This window comes from Hyperolius riggenbachi, chromosome 3 (genome assembly GCF_040937935.1).
Source record: "Hyperolius riggenbachi isolate aHypRig1 chromosome 3, aHypRig1.pri, whole genome shotgun sequence".
Classification (NCBI taxonomy): domain Eukaryota; kingdom Metazoa; phylum Chordata; class Amphibia; order Anura; family Hyperoliidae; genus Hyperolius; species Hyperolius riggenbachi.
Window position 1 is genome coordinate 95,332,006 of NC_090648.1, and position 17,886 is coordinate 95,349,891.

General features: G+C 44.4%; 1 protein-coding gene across 4 annotated transcripts in view; it reads right to left on the reverse strand.

Annotated features, from left to right (window-relative positions):
• Positions 1-17,886, reverse strand: part of NSD3 (nuclear receptor binding SET domain protein 3) — a 178,201-nt gene that overhangs the window by 101,296 nt on the left and 59,019 nt on the right. For all 4 annotated transcript variants that reach the window (XM_068274618.1, XM_068274617.1, XM_068274616.1 and 1 more), the window contains exons 3-5: positions 14,655-14,817; positions 11,388-11,542; positions 1,784-2,356 (exon numbers count right to left, since the gene is read on the reverse strand). In XM_068274618.1, coding sequence (XP_068130719.1) covers positions 1,784-2,356; positions 11,388-11,542; positions 14,655-14,817 — 891 coding nt within the window. The remainder of the gene's footprint in view (positions 1-1,783; positions 2,357-11,387; positions 11,543-14,654; positions 14,818-17,886) is intronic.

Consider the following 17,886-nt stretch of genomic DNA (forward strand, 5'->3'; position numbering starts at 1 on the left):
GAGATTAGCAAGGAACAGAGTCTCCATTGCTTCTTATCACATAGAAACGGACTGGCTGAGGTCATAGGAGATTTCACTTAGGTAAATGCCACTGCATCTACAGAACAAAAGCAGGTCAGGATTTGACATAAGGTGTCCATACATCAGAAGATTATGGGCAAATTCGACAGAGACAAATTTATCTCTAATCAAATCTGATTAGAGATAAATTTGTCTCTTGGTCGAATCTGCCCATAAACTACAGGCTGATTCTCATCCGATTTCAGCATGAAATCAGGGAATCAGCTGAGCCTGCCGCGTCCACACCGCTGCTGCCCTACTAATGTATAAATGCTCCCCCCCCCCGCCCCCAGTGTGTGCATTTATACATTACCTGTCCTGTAGCAGCTTCCGCACTGTGTCCGTCCATCTCGCCGGGTAACAGCCGCATACACGCTAGCGGCGCATAGCACCTGACCTCAGACACTATGCACCGCCGGCGTGTATGCGGAACCCGGCAAGATGGCCGGAAACCGCGTGGAGGCTGACACCGGACATGTAACGTATAAATGCTCACACTACATGTATACATTGCGGCGGCATCAGCTGCGGCGGTTGAGTCGTCTCGTCACTCGTTCGCAAATCGGTCACCGTACCGCCGCGCACCCGATCAGCCAACTTCAGCCCGACGTCTTGCAGCATGCGTGATTGACCGTGCAGCCAATTTCCTGAAATTGGCCGCTTTGTCTGTCGGGCATGCACTTGGCAGCACCAATTTTCATCCAATTCGATTATAAAAATCAAATTGGATGGTTGATTGGTTGGTTGGTCGGCTGATGTATGGCCACCTTTATACCACAGGCTGATTCCTGTCCGGTTCCAGCATGAAATCTTCCGGGAATCGGCTGAGTCTGCCGCTGCCCCCTAATGTATAAATATGCCCCTCGCCCTGAAATCCTCGTTAATACAATCGCAAATATGATAGTAAGTTGAATTAGTTCATGCTGTTATTTTTTCTTTCAATGTGAATGATCTTTTCAAAAATATGATAGTTGACTAAATTGGCCATTAATAGGCCCTTATTCAATTCACTTTTTCTCCTCGGTGGTATTTCTACATTTTATCAATAAAAGTCCCTTTCAGCCACCAGCAAACAATAAAATACTCAGAATAATTTTGACAGTACTTTTTAACCTACTTTTTGGTACTTTTTTTACTTGCTGAAAAGTTATCCTAAACACAAGGTGAAAAATTATCTCCTAGGAGAAAAGGTGAATTGCATATGTCCCATTAAAACTAAAGCCCCATCTACACGATACGATGCTTTATACAATTCGATTACGATTCTATTTACGATCCGATTAAATCCAACATGTCCGATCGGGATTCGATTCAATTCGATTTGCCATTGTTTTGCAAATCGAATCCCGATCGGACATGTTGGATTTAATCGGATCGTAAATAGAATCGTAATCGAATCGTATAAAGAATCGTATCGTGTAGATGGGGCTTAAGATATAGTCATCTGAACATCTGTATAGCGCTTTGAGTCAGAGTATATCGCTTTTCTCCTGTCGGACTCAAAGCGCTCAAGAGCTGCAGCCACTAAGGGTGGAGTCTTGCCCTGAACTCCTTCCTGGAGGACCTTACTGACCCTAGCCAGGATTTAAACCATGTCAAAGGCAAAGCCCTTAACCAGTACACTATCCAGCCACTACTCAGGGGTGAAGCCCAGTAACAGAAAATTAATTTTTTCTCTGTAAGAAGAGATCTACAATAGTAACACATTGTGACATAATTTTACCTTGGTTGTGAATATGAACTGGTCGAAACCTTCAGAAGAGGCATTCTTGAGGGCTAAAACATTCTCTATTTTCACCACAGGCGACATATTGCACTTCTGAAGGTCTATAGTGCCCTTGTGCAGAAGGATTGAAGCGGGGAGGGATTTGCGGGCAGCTGCCGTCTTCCATGGGATTTTGGCTGGAGGAGGCTGGGCTGGCGGTGCTGGCTCGGCTGGCGGCGCCGGCTGGGCTGGCGGCGTCTCTTCCTGAACCTGCTTTCTCTGGCTCTGCCGTCGGGTCTCAGGTACAGAGTCTCTAGAGTCTCTCGATGAAGAAGAAGCAGATAGAGGTGCCGAAGGAGATTTTGTAACGTCTGATGATCGGGCAGATTCTGTTTCACTGCTCGAGGTGGACCTCCGGCATTTTTTAATGCTGGGCGCAGGCTTTTTGGGCTCAGGAGAAGTCTCTGGGTCTATGTAGATGAAGGTGTACTGTTCTATCCTCTCTTCTCGGGTCATCCGCAGGGCTTTCTCCGCATGGGCAATGCCAATGTCCCACTGGATGCGTTCCTTCTGCGGCCGCGGCTTCCTCATCTACACAGTAATACAGACATGTTAGAGATACTCATTTGCAGTCGTTGCAGTGACAGGGCTGAAAGGAAACCTTTTACTGGATCACTGATCCTAATACAGGTCTGGACTATTGTAATGTACAGTACTACTTTGTGAACTACCAACTAACAGACTGGCACCGTTCTAATCTGTACTGAACTCAGCTGCTCGTCTCATTCACCTTTCTTCTCACACTTCCTCTGCTGCTCCTCTCTGTCAAGCTCTTCATTGGTAGCCAACTAAACAGAGGATCCATTTCAAACTCCTAACCCTAACCTACAAACCTCTTCACAATCTCTCTCCCCTGTACATCTCCTCACTAGTTTCCTGATACCAACCCAATCGCAATCTCAGATCTGCACATGACCTTCTTTTGTCCTCCTCTAGAATCACCTCCTCTCATTCTCGTATATACAAGATTTCTCACATGCCTCACATGACTCTGGAATCCCCTTCCAAGACACATATGTCAGTCTTCAACCTTTGAAATATTTAAGCCCTCCCTCAAAACTCACTTTTTCTGACAAGCATATACTCTAACATACAGTATGCCATTCCCCTTCAACCTCTGGCTAAGTTGTACTCCTTACTAATCACAACCTAAAAACACAATACACATATTGTATACTACTCCACTTCTTGCCCTGACACCCCCCCCCCCCCCCCATTCCTTTAGATTGTAAACTTATAAGGGCAGAGGTTGTAAGAAGAAATTTTATAAGATAAGGACCCGTTGGCTATCTCTGTTCAAAATCGATATGTTACTAAATCCAATACAACATCTGCCATGCTATTTCATTGTATAGGTGTTATCTGATTGAATAATTATGTTAAGGTGGCCAAACTTCAGGCGACTTGCCAGCCGATCGACCAGCTGATTCGATTATTATAATCGAATTGGATGAAAATCGGTGCCGCCGAGTGCATGCCCAACAGACAATGTGACCAATTTTGGGACAAAAATTGGTCACATTGTTGATTGCCCATGCTGCAAGATGTTGGGCCCGACTTGCTCAATCGGGTGCACGGCAGGAACGGCATGCAATTTCCACGACCAAACTCCTGTCGCTGTCCCCCCCTAATGAAAAATGTCCCTCTGGTGCCCAGTGTAAAGTATACATTACCTGTCCACAGCTTCCGCTTGTCCCTCTGCTGCTCTGGGCGCATTTCCCTCTCCATACACGTGCATCCCAAGTGGTTTCCTAGTAAGGTAGTATGATGTCACACGCACGCCCTTACAAGGAAACATTGTGGGGCGCGTGTGTATGCAGAGGAGGAATCCCGGAAGCAGCGGGGGAGAAGTGCAGGCCGCGGACAGCTAATATATACCAAAACAACGTATACACATTTACAATGCTTCTCACATCTGTAGACAGAACGTAACCCAGGTCAGATAACTACTTACACACCATCTAAAATTAGGTTTTTAGATTTATGTGGACTCAAAATCTCAAGAGAAATTAAGAATATGAACTGATAAAAAGAAATAAAAAAATCCCATTTAGCAGACTAAAGACTTATTTTATGCATGTATCTGTCCTGTTCAGCCACCACAAACCTTGCTCATTGATTTTAAATTACAAACCGCTGTGACCACAATGAGATAGTCTGAGGAGATTAATTAGCCTGGGAGGCTGGAAAGCAAAAAGTCAAATATGAAATAGAAAACCATTTGAGGACGGAAAGGTTTTCAGTGATTTTGCTGCAAGCGCTCTGAACATCTGATTTTCCTACATCTTCACACTGCATGAATAGCAGATATATCTTTATCTCGATCCCTAGCCAGCACTTCACAGTACATACAGAAATGACCAAACAAGCCAGGGGGCCTTGAAACAGAAGTATAGCACACTGCTGCAAAAGTATATTACGCCACAAATCCACTACAGTGAGGAGGATGGTAAACAGGCGGCCCATTCAATAACGAAAAGGTTATGTTCCAAACAGAACGGTCTGTATCTCTCTGTAAGATCTATTCTCATTTGTATCTGTACATTATATATTTGAACTCCCTTTGAGAATGAGTATACAGGGGCTTAGGGCTCATTCACACTAAGGGCGTTTTTGCCCCTTTTTTCAAGCGCAGGCGATTTTCAAAATCGCCCTAAAAACGCTTGTGCAATGATTCCCTATGAGAGAGTTCACAGCTGAGCGGTTTGTTTCCGATACGCTCAGCAAAGCGGTGCCGGTACCATTTTTGAGGTGATTTTGCCTCAATGGAAAGTATAGGAAAAACGCAAACGCTCACAGAATCGTTTGTGCAGCGATTGCGTTCTCGTTTATAAGAATAAATACATTGTATTTATTCTTTTCGGGGTCAAGCGAGCAGCACGGGAGTGATGTCGTGTGGTGGGCGGGGCAAGTAAGGGAGAACAATGTCGGGTGAAGCGAGCAGTACGGGAGTGATGTCGTGCGGTGGGCGGGGTAAGTAAGGGAGAACAATGCCGGGTCAACGAGCAGCACGGGAGTGGTGTCGTGTGGTGGGCGAGGTAAGTAAGGGAGAACAATGCCGGGTCAAGCGAGCAGCACGGGAGTGATGTCGTGTGGTGGGCGGGGTAAGTAGGGGAGAACAATGCCGGGTGAAGTGAGCAGCACGAGAGTGATGTCGTGTGGTGGGCGGGGTAAGTAGGGGAGAACAATGCCGGGTGAAGTGAGCAGCACGAGAGTGATGTCGTGTGGTGGGCGGGGTAAGTAGGGGAGAACAATGCCGGGTCAAGCGAGCAGCACGGGAGTGATGTCGTGTGGTGGGCAGGGTAAGTAGGGGAGAACAATGCTATCACCCCTCACTCAAACTAAATGATCCGCCAGGACGAAGCGCTGGCCGAACGGTCGGGGGAATCCGCGACCATGCTGGATTCTCTGCAGAGGCGGTCGATATCGGCCGTCTATCACCTGGTGCATGTACAGGCCTTTACTTGCATGGAAAATGGTAATCAAGAAAGTGAAAGTGAGGCCGGCACACCACAATTTGTGGACGAATAAAGGAAATACTAGTCTCAAATCTGTCAGACTGTAAGTGACAGCCACATAGAACAACAGTATTTATAGTGCTAAGGAAAGGTGGGGGGGAAAGGCTGCGCATCCCTAAACACATGTTGCAATTGAATGGTTAATCGCACAGGCATACACCGCCTCTGCCAGACTGAAAAATGCATGCCCTGCATCCAAGACAAGTGCTAACATTTATTAAACTAGGAGGTACTTTAGCTTCCAATATGGTTTGCATGCAAAGTATATTATACTAGACACTTGCGCCACGGTGAGGCAGACCTCTGGGCAAGTGACCTAATCTAAATTTAAAACCTCGGGAGCAGCTAAGCAAGAAAAATGTGTAACTTACATTTGGTAGAACAGCGAGGAGAACGCCAGCGCATACCACTAAGGCTGCATCTGAAATGACCACCAGCTCAGTGTGCAGCACCTATATAGACTCTCTGCACACTTCGCATTCAATTCAGATGCAAATCATATGCAAATCTGCTACTACTTACCTTAGTGGTATGCGCTGGCGTTCTCCTCAGTATTTATAGTGCATTTAACTCTAGGACAAATGTGCATTTTATATGAATGCATATGCATGTATTTTACATTTTACCAGTTTTCGAGAGCGCTTAGCTATTTTGCAAAGCGATTTTTAAAGGAATGTGCGTTTTTGGCCTCGTTCACACTAAAAAATGCAAATGCAAGCATTTTGCATTTTTGAACGCTGTTTTTTTCCCCCTCCCGGCGCTCCACTGAGGTCTGCGTTTTTGGTAAAAGCGCTTTTTTAAGCGCTTTTCCAAAGCGGTTTTGTCATTCACTCCCTGAAGCAAAGAAGTAAACTCTTTGACCTGGAAAAGAATAAATACACTGTATTTATTCTAAAAAACGCGAACGCAATTGCCGCATAAAGTGGATTTGTGAGCGTTTAGCGCTCTTCCTATACCTTTCATTATAGCAAAAGCGCCCCAAAAATGATACAGGCACCGCAACGTGCTGATATGAACCTTCTCATAGAGATTAACTGCACAAGTGTTTTGTAGGCAATTTTGAAAATCGTCTGCACTGAAAAAAAAGGGCAAAAAGTGTAAACGAGCCCTTAAAAGACTCCGATCACCTACAAAGTCATGCTATAACCCCTCTGGAGGAGCCTCTTGCAATGGCCATGCGTGTCACTTCCTCTTCCTGCTTCATTCAGTGATGCACTTCTCTAACAGAGAAGACAGGGGTGACCCGGAAGTTATAACATAGCCAAGATGGCAGCCGCAATTTTTAAATTGAAATCGAACAAAAACTATTTGGTGTAGAATGGCGATTCAGGCATCAAATGAAAGAGGAGAGGCACAAGCTACAGAAAGGTGCATCTTTAAGTACTTTGCAGTACTGGCCAGAGTCTTAAAGGCATGGCCATGAGAAGTGTTCTTGGGTGTAGTTCCATCATGCCTTAAATCTACAACCATTGTGCCAGTCCCAAAAAATCCTAGGATAACCTGTCTTAATGATTATCGACCAGTTGCTCTAACCCCTGTCATCGGCAAGTGCTTTGAACGACTGGTAGCCACACACATCAAGGCCTCCATCCCAGCAAATCTAGATCAACACCAGTTTGCTTACCGAACAAATAGATCGACTGAGGATGCCATCTGTGTAGCTCTCCATGCTGCCCTCTCACACCTGGAAAAGCCCAACTCCTATGTTAGGATGCTCTTTGTTGACTACAGCTCAGCATTTAACACCATTGTACCTAGCCAGCTGACCAACAAACTCCATGCACTAGGTCTTGCTCCCTCCATATGTACTTGGTTATTGGACTTCCTTACTAATCGCCCTCAAACTGTCAGACTAGGAAAACAGACATCCTCCACCCTTACCCTGAGCACTGGCGTGCCACAGGGCTGTGTATTAAGCCCTCTCCTCTATGCACTTTTCACCCATGACTGTCAGCCTATCCATACCTCAAACATAATTGTTAAGTTTTGGTCAGCTTTGAGAAACAGTCCCGACCTGAGGCGGAGTTTGGGGGATAAACCTCTTCTCTCCTTTCGGAAAGCTCGTACAATTGGTGATGCCTTGGTGCGGAGTGAATATAGGGTACCTCGAGAACTAAATTGGCTGGAACGATCACGACCAATAGGCAATTTTAAATGTCACAACTGTACACATTGCAGCCAATTTATCCCTGGTAAATTCGTTCGCCTTGGGGGCATTGTTCTAAAGATAAATGAATTTTTGCACTGTCGTTCTAAATTCACTGTGTATGTGGTGATCTGTCCCTGCCATCGATTTTATATTGGAGAAACCACCCGTCAAATGTGCACACGCTTCCAAGAACATTACCATTTAATTGAAACTGGCAAAGGGGCTTCTAGACTTATTGCCCACGTTAGAGAAGAACATGGGGGAAATGCTAATGTTTTACGCTTCTGTGGACTGAAAAGTGTGGATCTCCCACATAGAGGTGGAGATAGAGAGAAACTCTTATGTAGAGAGGAAGCCAGACTTATTTCAATTACAGAGGCCTGTGGGAGCTTAGGCTTCAATGAAAGAAATGAGTTGCACTGCTTTTTAGATAAGCATTAGTCTCTTAGGCTAAGTTCACAGTGGGACGTTAAAGTCGCGCGTTAAAACAGCATTTAACGCAGAATAACTCACTGCAATGAAAAATCAATGCCCTGTTCACAGTGCACACGTTACGTTAGGGACTAACGCTGCACGTTAAGTAAAAGTACTGCATGCAGTGCGTTATACACGTTATTAGCTGCGTTGGACTGTTTGCACATGCTCAGTAATGACTTGGATGCATACTTTTCATTGCCTGTAGTTTTTACTGTATCTGCTGTATGCGACGGTAACGCTGCGTTGCCACTTTTTGGGCGCGTTGCGTTGTAAGCTTGCGGTGCGACTTTAACGTGGCATCAAAACTCAACGTCCCACTGTGAATCTAGCCTTAGCGTTTTTCAACCCTGTAATATGTATTTCCATATAACTATTCTGTTGCTTTAAAGATAGCTAGTTGGTATTGTTTTGATATACTATTTCCTCTCCTTTTGGTATATGTGATATCCGGCCAGTTAATGAGTATCTATATCCTTCTGAAAATGTTATGCACAAAGTAATATAATGGTCGGTTTTTTTCAGTGTTTTTAACTGTTTTTAATGTTCTTTCATCTTTTCTCTTATGTAGGTAGGAGATGGAGACACCCGTATGCATGTGAGTACGCGTCCCTATGGTAACCAAACCAGTGTGGAACGCGGAAGCCTTCCCATTGATACCCCCGGCGGTATGCACGCGAGAAGAATGACGTCACGCAATAGACGAATGGTGACTTTGATCGGAGGAAACTCCTGGCTGGATCCAACCCTGAAAGGGGTGGAACCCTTTACTCGCTGTGCACGCTGGGAGGCTTGGAGCGCCGCATCTACATCGATGGACGCTCGGTAATGGGCAGGGCCAGGCGGCGGTGAGTCTCTCCTCCTTCTTTCACGCAACCAATTTGTAATTGTAATTAATGCATTATATATATGTCTATGTTTGATACGGGGCATTTAGTCTCTGAGGAAGCGAGCGTTAAGCTCGCGAAACGGCTGTCAGACTTAGCCCTATTGTGTGTTCGGTCGGGTGGGGATGAAATAAATGTGTGGTTTTTGCAACACCTCTGGTGCCCGGACTCTCTCCTTCCATTGAAGCTACGAATATGCTGTTTTCTGGAGGCACAGTAGGCGAACCACCTAACCCCACCTAGGCTGCCAGCTGCATCTAGTGCCGGTTACAAAGATCTTCCATTTGATAATTGTTAAGTTTGCAGATGATACGACTGTCATTGGGCTTATATCAGACAATGAGGAAGCTGCATACAGAGAAGAAGTTAAGAACCTGACTGCATGGTGCGACATTAACCCATCATTCGCGTTCCGTCGTTTTCACGTGAGAAATGTTCACCTTCCATTCATTAGCCTATAACTTTATCACTACTTATCACAATGAACTGATCTATATCTTGTTTTTTCCGCCACCAATTAGGCTTTCTTTGGGGGGTACATTTTGCTAAGAGCCACTTTACTGTAAATGCATTTTAACAGGAAGATTAAGAAAAAAATGGAAAAATTCATTATTTCTCAGTTTTCAGCCATTATAGTTTTAAAATAATACATGCCTCCATAATTAAAACTCACGTATTGTATTTGCCCATATGTCCCGGTTATTACACTGTTAAAATTATGTCCCTATCACAATGTATGGCGACAATATTTTATTTGGAAATAAAGGTGCATTTTTTCCATTTTGCATCTATCACTATTTACCAGTTTAAAATAAAAAAAATATAGAAATATTTCATCTTTACATTGATATTTAAAAAGTTTAGACCCTTAGGTAAATATTTACATGTTTTTTTTTTTATTGTAATGTTTTTTTTTTATAGTAACAATTTATTTGGGTAGTTTTGGGAGGGTGGGAGGTAAACAATAGATTTATAATGTAAATGTGTGTTGATTTTTTTTTTTTTTTTTACTTTCAGTTGTAGTATTACTTTTTGGCCACAAGATGGCGGCCATTAGTTTGCTAACATGACGTCACTCTAAGCGTAACACACGCTTATAGTGACGCATCAGGTAGGGAACAGCCAGAAAAAGCACAGCTTCCGAAAGAAGCTGTCGCTTTTTCAGCGGGGGAGAAGAATCAGTGATCGGGCACCATAGCCCGATACATTGATTCCGTGGCTACCGAATCCGCAGCCGGGAGTGCGCGTGCACACGCGCGATCGGCCGCGGGAGCCCGCGGTAGCGCGCATGGTTCCTGGACGTAGTTTCTACGTCCAGGAACCAAAATAGGTTAACAACCTGTTATTAAATACAAAGAAGACCAAAGAAATTATTCTGGACTTTAGGACCACCAAAAAGACCACTCACCTACCGCTAATGATCAATGCAGAGGCTGTGGAGAGAGTTTCCAGCTTCAAATTTTTGGGAGTCACCATCGCAGAGAACCTGTCCTGGGCTGACAATGCTTTAGCTCTAACTGGAAAAGCACAACTACTTTCTGAGAAAACTAAGGAGCGCTAACCTCCCACAGAAGCTGCTGGTTAATTTCTACAGATGCACTATAGAAAGCGTTCTGACCAATTGCATGACGGCCTGGTACAACAGCTGCACGAAGGCTACTAGAGAAGCCCTGCAGCGAGTTGTTAAAACAGCAGAAGCCATTATTGGCACTGAACTACTATCACTGGAACTTTTGTATAATACTCGCAGCGTGAGAAAGGCCAAAAACATTATCAAGGACAACACTCACCCTGGAAATGCCTTGTTTGAGCTCTTTCCATCAGGTAAACGTTTTAGATCAATCGGCACACACACAAACAGACTGAAAGACAGCTTTTTCCCATCTGCCATAAACTTGTTGAACTCTGAATCCTCTCTGAAATAATTAACACTGTGTACAAATTGTTTAAATATCTGTAATACCTGGCATATGTGTATAATTTCTTCTCTTCCTTGTTACTATCACTATGTTCCCTATATGCACCGTGGGGTTGTCATGAAAAGTAATTTCGTTGTGTTACACAATGACAATAAAGTGAATTGAATTGAGGTGCTCGGAGTCCCTTTAAGGAAAATTATTCTAAAAATGGTACAGGCAGCATGTTTTCGATTTAATCAAAATACTGCAGTGAGAAAACCCTCATAGGGTGACACTGCTGTAGCACTTTGCCGAGGCAAACTGAGTGCAATCGTTTACAGTGAGCCAGCCCATACTGAATGGGCCTCTTAGTGAATTCACAAACTCCCTATTGGTGACTCACAATGATGGATGGAACTCACTGATCAATGACATGCACGTGACAGCAAGGAGTGAATCTGAGAGGTCCCTTGAGGATCAAACGAGCATCTGAATAATTTGACATTCATGCTCATACGACTGCTGTGCTAATACATGAATATATGTAATATCGCTCATAACTGCTTTCATGCAGGTTGCTTGTATAAGTGTTTCTCCATATAGCCATACTAAGCTGTATGTAAGGCAGAATCGCACCTTGAGCTTTTCTGATTGGTTAAGTACTTTAGCAGCATCTTCGGCCAACAGCTGCTCATACTGCTTCCGGCCTCGGTACTCCCGCATGCGCTTCTCGTGTATCCAGGCTCTTTCTGGCTCATTGCTGAAGAACTGTACGTGGTATTCCCGTGCCCCTATCAAAGAAGAGATTTCAGTTACCATAGAAAACGCATTCAATGAACAGAACAACTTCACAATCAAAAAAACACAAAGTTTTGGGCAAGCACCATCCACTATACCATAAAATATGGGTAAATAAACGAGTGTGCAGAAAGGAACTAATTATTCGTACGCAAAAAACAAGAACAGATAGTTCCCTAAAAACCGCACCACTCAATCAATGTATCAGAAATATAATCAATCTTTATTCAGTACAAAAAATTAAAAACACTAAAAACAGTAAATAGTGGGGCACTCAATGATAATAAGTAATACACGTTATTGCATAAGACCACAATGCCTGTTAACAATCCCCTTAAGAGGTATATCAAATAAATATGAGGTTGTAATCAATTAATCCCCAGACGAAGCTGCGCATTGGAAGCAGCGAATCGCGACGGCGTTTGCGGGGCACACGTTTCCCTTGCCTGATCCCCTTTCTCCCCGGTAAGCTGCAGCTTCACTCTCTTGCCTTTACTGGTTTGCACGCATATGGTTGTCTTTATTATTGTATTTCTGCACGCTGGTTCTTTTCACTTCTTCTATGGATGGTTCTATGTGCTTTTCCATCCTCTAATGCTAATTTGCACAGTATATTGTTTACACTTGTTTCCAGCATTGTATAGTGCGGCTGACACCTTGTCTGGGGATTAATTGATTACTACCTCATATTTATTTGATATACCTCTTAAGGGGATTGTTAACAGGCATTGTGGTCTTATGCAATAACGTGTATTACTTATTAACCATTGAGTGCCCCACTATTTACTGTTTTTAGTGTTTTTAATTTTTTGTACTGAATAAAGATTGATTATATTTCTGATAAATTGATTGAGTGGTGCGGTTTTTAGGGAACTATCTGTTCTTGTTTTTTGCAACTTCACAATCAAAACGTCAAATCTTTTTTAAAGAAAAGTTGAAATGAAAATAAACTGGTGAGAGAAACACTTATGAATATAGTCCCAATGTTAAATAGGACTTCCCTAGAATCCTTTATGTTTGAAAGCTAAAAACGTAAATTTAAAAGTAGTTTTTTTTGTCTTAGCTGATAGACACAATGCAATACAACATAAAGGGCGCAATTCCAATTGAGCGGCGCGTCTCTTCCGGGTCTGCGGGGAAAGCAGACGAATTCCATCAATTCGGATGGAAAAGCCGTCCGAATCGCTAGCGGTAGCGATTCAGCCGGCGTTACCATTGCACCCTATGGCAGAGTTTCCCCGCACTATTCGCCTGCTGGGAAACTCTGCGGATTCGCGTCGGTTTCCGCTCAAGTGGAAACGCGTCCTAAAGCTACTTATTTACATAAAAAACAACCCCATCCCATAGGACCCACAGCCCATAAGCTTGTCTTAGATCAGTATATAGTTGTGGTTTGTGTTGCAGGGGAAAAAGTTATATGATCATAAATGTCAGACTAAATGGGTGGCTTTTCAGCTTTGAGTTAAAGCAAATCTTAAAGAGACACTGAAGTGTCCTAAAAATCAGCTTTTTATTTCAAAAACCTGTGTAACATTATTGCCCTAACTAAAACGCTGCATCCCCGTGGCTGAAATCTAACTAACTCCCCCCTACCTCTCCCCCGCAAAATCCACAACTTTCCTGGTCGTGGATTTTACTGCTGTAGGAGGCAGAGCCCTGCCTCCATTCGCGCCTATCAGCGGCGGATCCCCACCTCTCCCCCGCCCCTCTCAGTGAAGGAAGACTGAGAGAGGCGGGCGGAGGCGGAGATACGCGCTGATAGACATGTGGAGAGGCAGAGCTGCAGCTGAAAGCTCTGCCTCTCACGGATGCACTCCCCGCAGTGTGCCCCGGGGAGTTTGGGGGGATTTAGTTAGTGTCCAGCCGCGGAGATGTGGCGTTTTAGTTAAGGCAGGGATGTTACAGAGGTTTTTGTAATAAAAAGATGATTTTTATGAGACTTCAGAGTCTCTTTAAGTGTAATAAAAAACTTTAGCTTACCCGGGGCTTCTTGCAGCCCCCTGGAGTCCTCCTGTGCCCACGACGCCGGTCCAAGTCACCCCAGCCAGCAGCAGCAATCCGTGCAAGGCTGGCTGGCCACACGCGTCCTTACCAGGCTCCTGATGCTGTGAGTGTACTGTGCATGCACAGTACGCAGAAACCGCTACTGCGCAGAGTGCTCCCGGCAGCGCGATCAGGGTGCCCGTGGCTCGGTAGCCGCCAACTAGTGCAGACCGGACAGCTTTGTGGGAGTCGCCGCTGCTGGCTCAAGGAACTTGGACCCTGGGGTCTCCAGGGGCTGCAAGAAGCCGCAGGTAAGTTAAACTCGTTTTTTTCTCTTTAAAGGATACGTCCAAGGAAAATATCCTTTAAACTTCTCCAGGGTTGGAGCTGTCTTGATTGGGTGTGGCAAGGCATTCCAAAGGGTAGGGGCAGCATGACAGATGGTTCCGGCTCCAAAGGTTTTCAGTTGTAGGTTATAAGAGGTGTGCCACAGTTGCAACAAATCCTTCAGGTATTCATTGGTCTACGTCATGTAGGGATACGCAGAAAATAAAACGGGGGGATTCTAAACAAGTCATTTTTAGGAGTAGGAGGATAGATACAATTAAGTGGCAAATACAGTCATACTTTAAATTTCATTGTGTCCTGAGGACCCTTTCACACTGGTGCGGTGGGTCATTTTACTGCACCTCACCGCTATGCCAATGAAAGCCTGTGGGTGCTTTCATACAGCATGTGATGTGGTGCACCAGTAGTAGCCGATCTACCGCGAGCGCTTACCAACATTACCGCGCGAGAATAAAAAAGGGATGTTCGCGGCGGTACGGCATTCATGTGTAGAAACTGTATTTTTTACAATAGACTTTCGAGCACTTCCGAATTTCCAAAACAGGAAGTGACTGCAAGCGAGCGTCACTTCCTGTTTGGATCTCGGGCCAGAAGGGATTACCGCATACTAACGCAGTAGTCGCCAAATGCCTGTTTTTGGTGGTGTGGTGGGGCTCCCGGGCCGCACCGCTGCCGCCAATCTACAGTCTGAAACCAGCCTCAGGCTCTTGGGATTTGTCCTGCTCTGGGTAATACTACAGCCGTGATTACAATAATAATGACATAGTATCCTACCTCTGGAATTGATCTTGCTGTGCACATGAAGTTGAGGGTCACTGGACACCATACATGGCCACCAGGGATAGGTTCCCACCTTAGACCAAACCAAGTCTCCGACATGAAACCAGACACCGGTCCGGGCCTCGGGGAGTGGAGACATGGAGGCATCCTGCTGGGTCTGAAAAATACAATCACAGATCATTGTTAGCTTTTTGGAAATCTGTGCAACTTACAAACAAGTAAAAAAAAAAAAAGACAAATTTTAATGAAAAGCTTTTACGTAACACCTAAAATCTTACATTTCAGAATTCGACATAGGTTTGTACAGACAACGCTGACTGCCTTTGCTATATCCACAATACCAGGTTACTTCAGTGCCTTTACTTTTGCAAACAAAAGCTTAAAGAGAAACCGTGACCAAGAATTTAACTTCATCCCAATCAGTAACTGATACCTCCTTTCCCATGAGAAATCTATTCCTTTTGTATATGGATCATCAGGAGGTTTGTATGGTTGATATTGTAGTGAAACCCCTTCCACACTCCTGACAGTTTCCTGTCTGTGAACCTCATTGCATTGTGGGAAATAACAGCTGTTTCTAACTTCCAAAAAAGCAAGCATCATCTCCTTCCAGTGACATCACCTGCCAGCAGTAAAAATGTCACCATGTGATAAATGTCAGAACGTGAATCAGGGGGAGGAAAGATTTTACAACGGGCAAACAGTGACAGAATCTTTTATACATAATTATTGTAAAAATGAAGCACTTTTTTTTATTACATTATTTTCACTGGAGTTGCTCTTTAAGGCTAAGTTCACAGTAGGACGTTGCATTGTGATGCACATTACCGCCGCATACAGTAGATACAGTGAAGCATACAGGAAATGAAACGTATTCTTCCCTGTATCTGTTAACGTGGGCCTTTAGAGCAGGGATGTCAAACTCAAATACAAAGTGGGCCGAAATTATGCACTGGGACCTAGTAGTGAGCCAACCTCAATGTTTACTGGCCACCTTTCTCTCTTATAAAGTTACCAGGGGTCTAATGTCCCCCCTTCAGCTCCTATACAGTTCCCTGGTGTCTAGTGGTCCTCCCTCCCCTATACAGTTCCCTGGTGTCTAGAGGCCCCCACCCTCCCCTATACAGTTCCACAGTGTTTAATTATTTTGCCCGTCTCTCCCGTATGGCTTCCCTAGTCTTCTAGGGCTTCACCTCCAATATAGCTTCCCTGGTGGCCCAGAGAGGGCCATACATAATGCAAAGTAGGGAAACCACTTGAGGGCCAAATGTAATGGCTCAGAGGGCCAGATTTGGCCCGCGGGCCAGAGTTTGACATGCATGCTTTATAATAATAATCCGAACATTTGTATAGCGCTTTTCTCCTGTCGGACTCAAAGCGCTCAAGAGCTGCAGCCACTGGGACGCACTCAAGAGGCCACCCTGAAGTGTTAGGGAGTCTTGCCTTGAACTCCTTACTGAATAGGTACAGACCCTAGCTAGGATTCGAACCCATGTCAAAGGCGGTGCCCGTAACCAGTACACTATCCAGCCACTTTAGAGGTAATGCACTGCAGCAGTGCGTTATCACAATGCGACGTTTACCTCGCACCATGAATGTCGCAAGGCTTTAACATTGCGGTGCGGTAAACTGCGTTGCAAAACTTTATAACGCAGGACAATAATGGCCCACTGTGACCCTAGTCTAAACTAATCACCCTCACAGAGATAACGCCCCACATTCATTAGTACAGAAATATATTTTTGGGAGAAATTACAGTAGAATCCCTTTATAGTAAACTCCAAGGGACCTGGCCAAGGTGTTTACTATATCAGAAGTTTACTATATCAGGATTCATCATACATTGTATATTCACACAAGCACATGGTCGGCACCTGAGGACTGAGCATGCTCGCTCAATAGGACCCAAGTTTACTATATCAGAGTTTACTATAACAAGATTCTACTGTATTTCTTCTACTGACTGTAAACAACACACTAGCAGATTACGTTACAGAGGAACTATAACGGCATATAGTAGAATGCAGCAAATTATTCAGGATAGCCGCTTCTACGTAAAAAATTCTGGTTTCAGCGTCACCCTATAGCTATATAATGTTGTATAGTGGTATGTAACCCCACTCTACCAGTGAGGCTTTGCCTAGGCTGTTTACCTAAGAGGAATTCTCACCCTCAAAGCATTCTGGGAGACCAGGTATATTATATATTGGCTTCAGGATTTTCAGAAACCAACATTCCGCAGAGTTCTCCTGCCAGTACTAAAGAGTAAAAATCAGGAAGATGAAAAATGGTTTAATAGCAAGGAGCTCTTTACCAGAAGTAGCACTCTCACCTTGCAGCGCTGGGTTCCTGGTTCAAATCCCAGACAAGGCACTACTTGCAGAGAGTTTGTATGTTCTCCCTGTGTCTGCGTGAGTTTCCTCCAAGCTCCTCCCACATCCCAAAACCATACAGATAAGTTAATTGTCCCTAGACTATGATGGTCACATGATTATGGTAGGAATTACATTGTGAGCCCCTCTGAGGGACAGTTAGGTGACAAGACTACATACTCTGTACAGCGCTGTGGAAGATGTTGGTGCTATATAAATACTAAATAATAATAATGGTAATAAAATCTAAAGGCCGTATGCATGCTCGCTCAATAGGACCCAATCCCTCAGGCGACCTTGCAGAGCAGAGACTGGGCAGAAGAGTCACTATGCGGGGAAAGGGGGGGGGGGGGGGAGCAGTGTTGGGAGTGACATTGTGCGGCGGACAGGGTAAATGGGATGCTTTCTACCATCACTCTGCAAAGTGATCAGCCAGGACAGATCGCTGGCCGAGCTACTGAGGGCTGCCGTACACACACACACTGGATTCTCGGCAGAGGCGGTTGTTATTGGCCGCCTCAGCTGAGTTTTATCTGGACTAAATGAACCCGAGGTGAAAATAAACTGATGAGATAAACAATTGTATTTATGCTCCTACTCTTAAAAATGACTTTTTCAGGTATGTTATTTAAACATTTACAAAGTAGGTTCAATGTTTTGTTGCCTCTGCTCAATGGCATCCTGATAAGTGTCCCAGAGTCAGAAAAAGGTCAATAGTTCATGTATTTTATCTCTCCCTGCCCTCAGAAGTTGTATTCAGCCATGAAAACTTTATGGCTGTAATTTGCTTATCAGTGATGTTTACTATATTCCTGACAAGATACTGACAAGGCAAAAGCTGTCACTTCCATGCC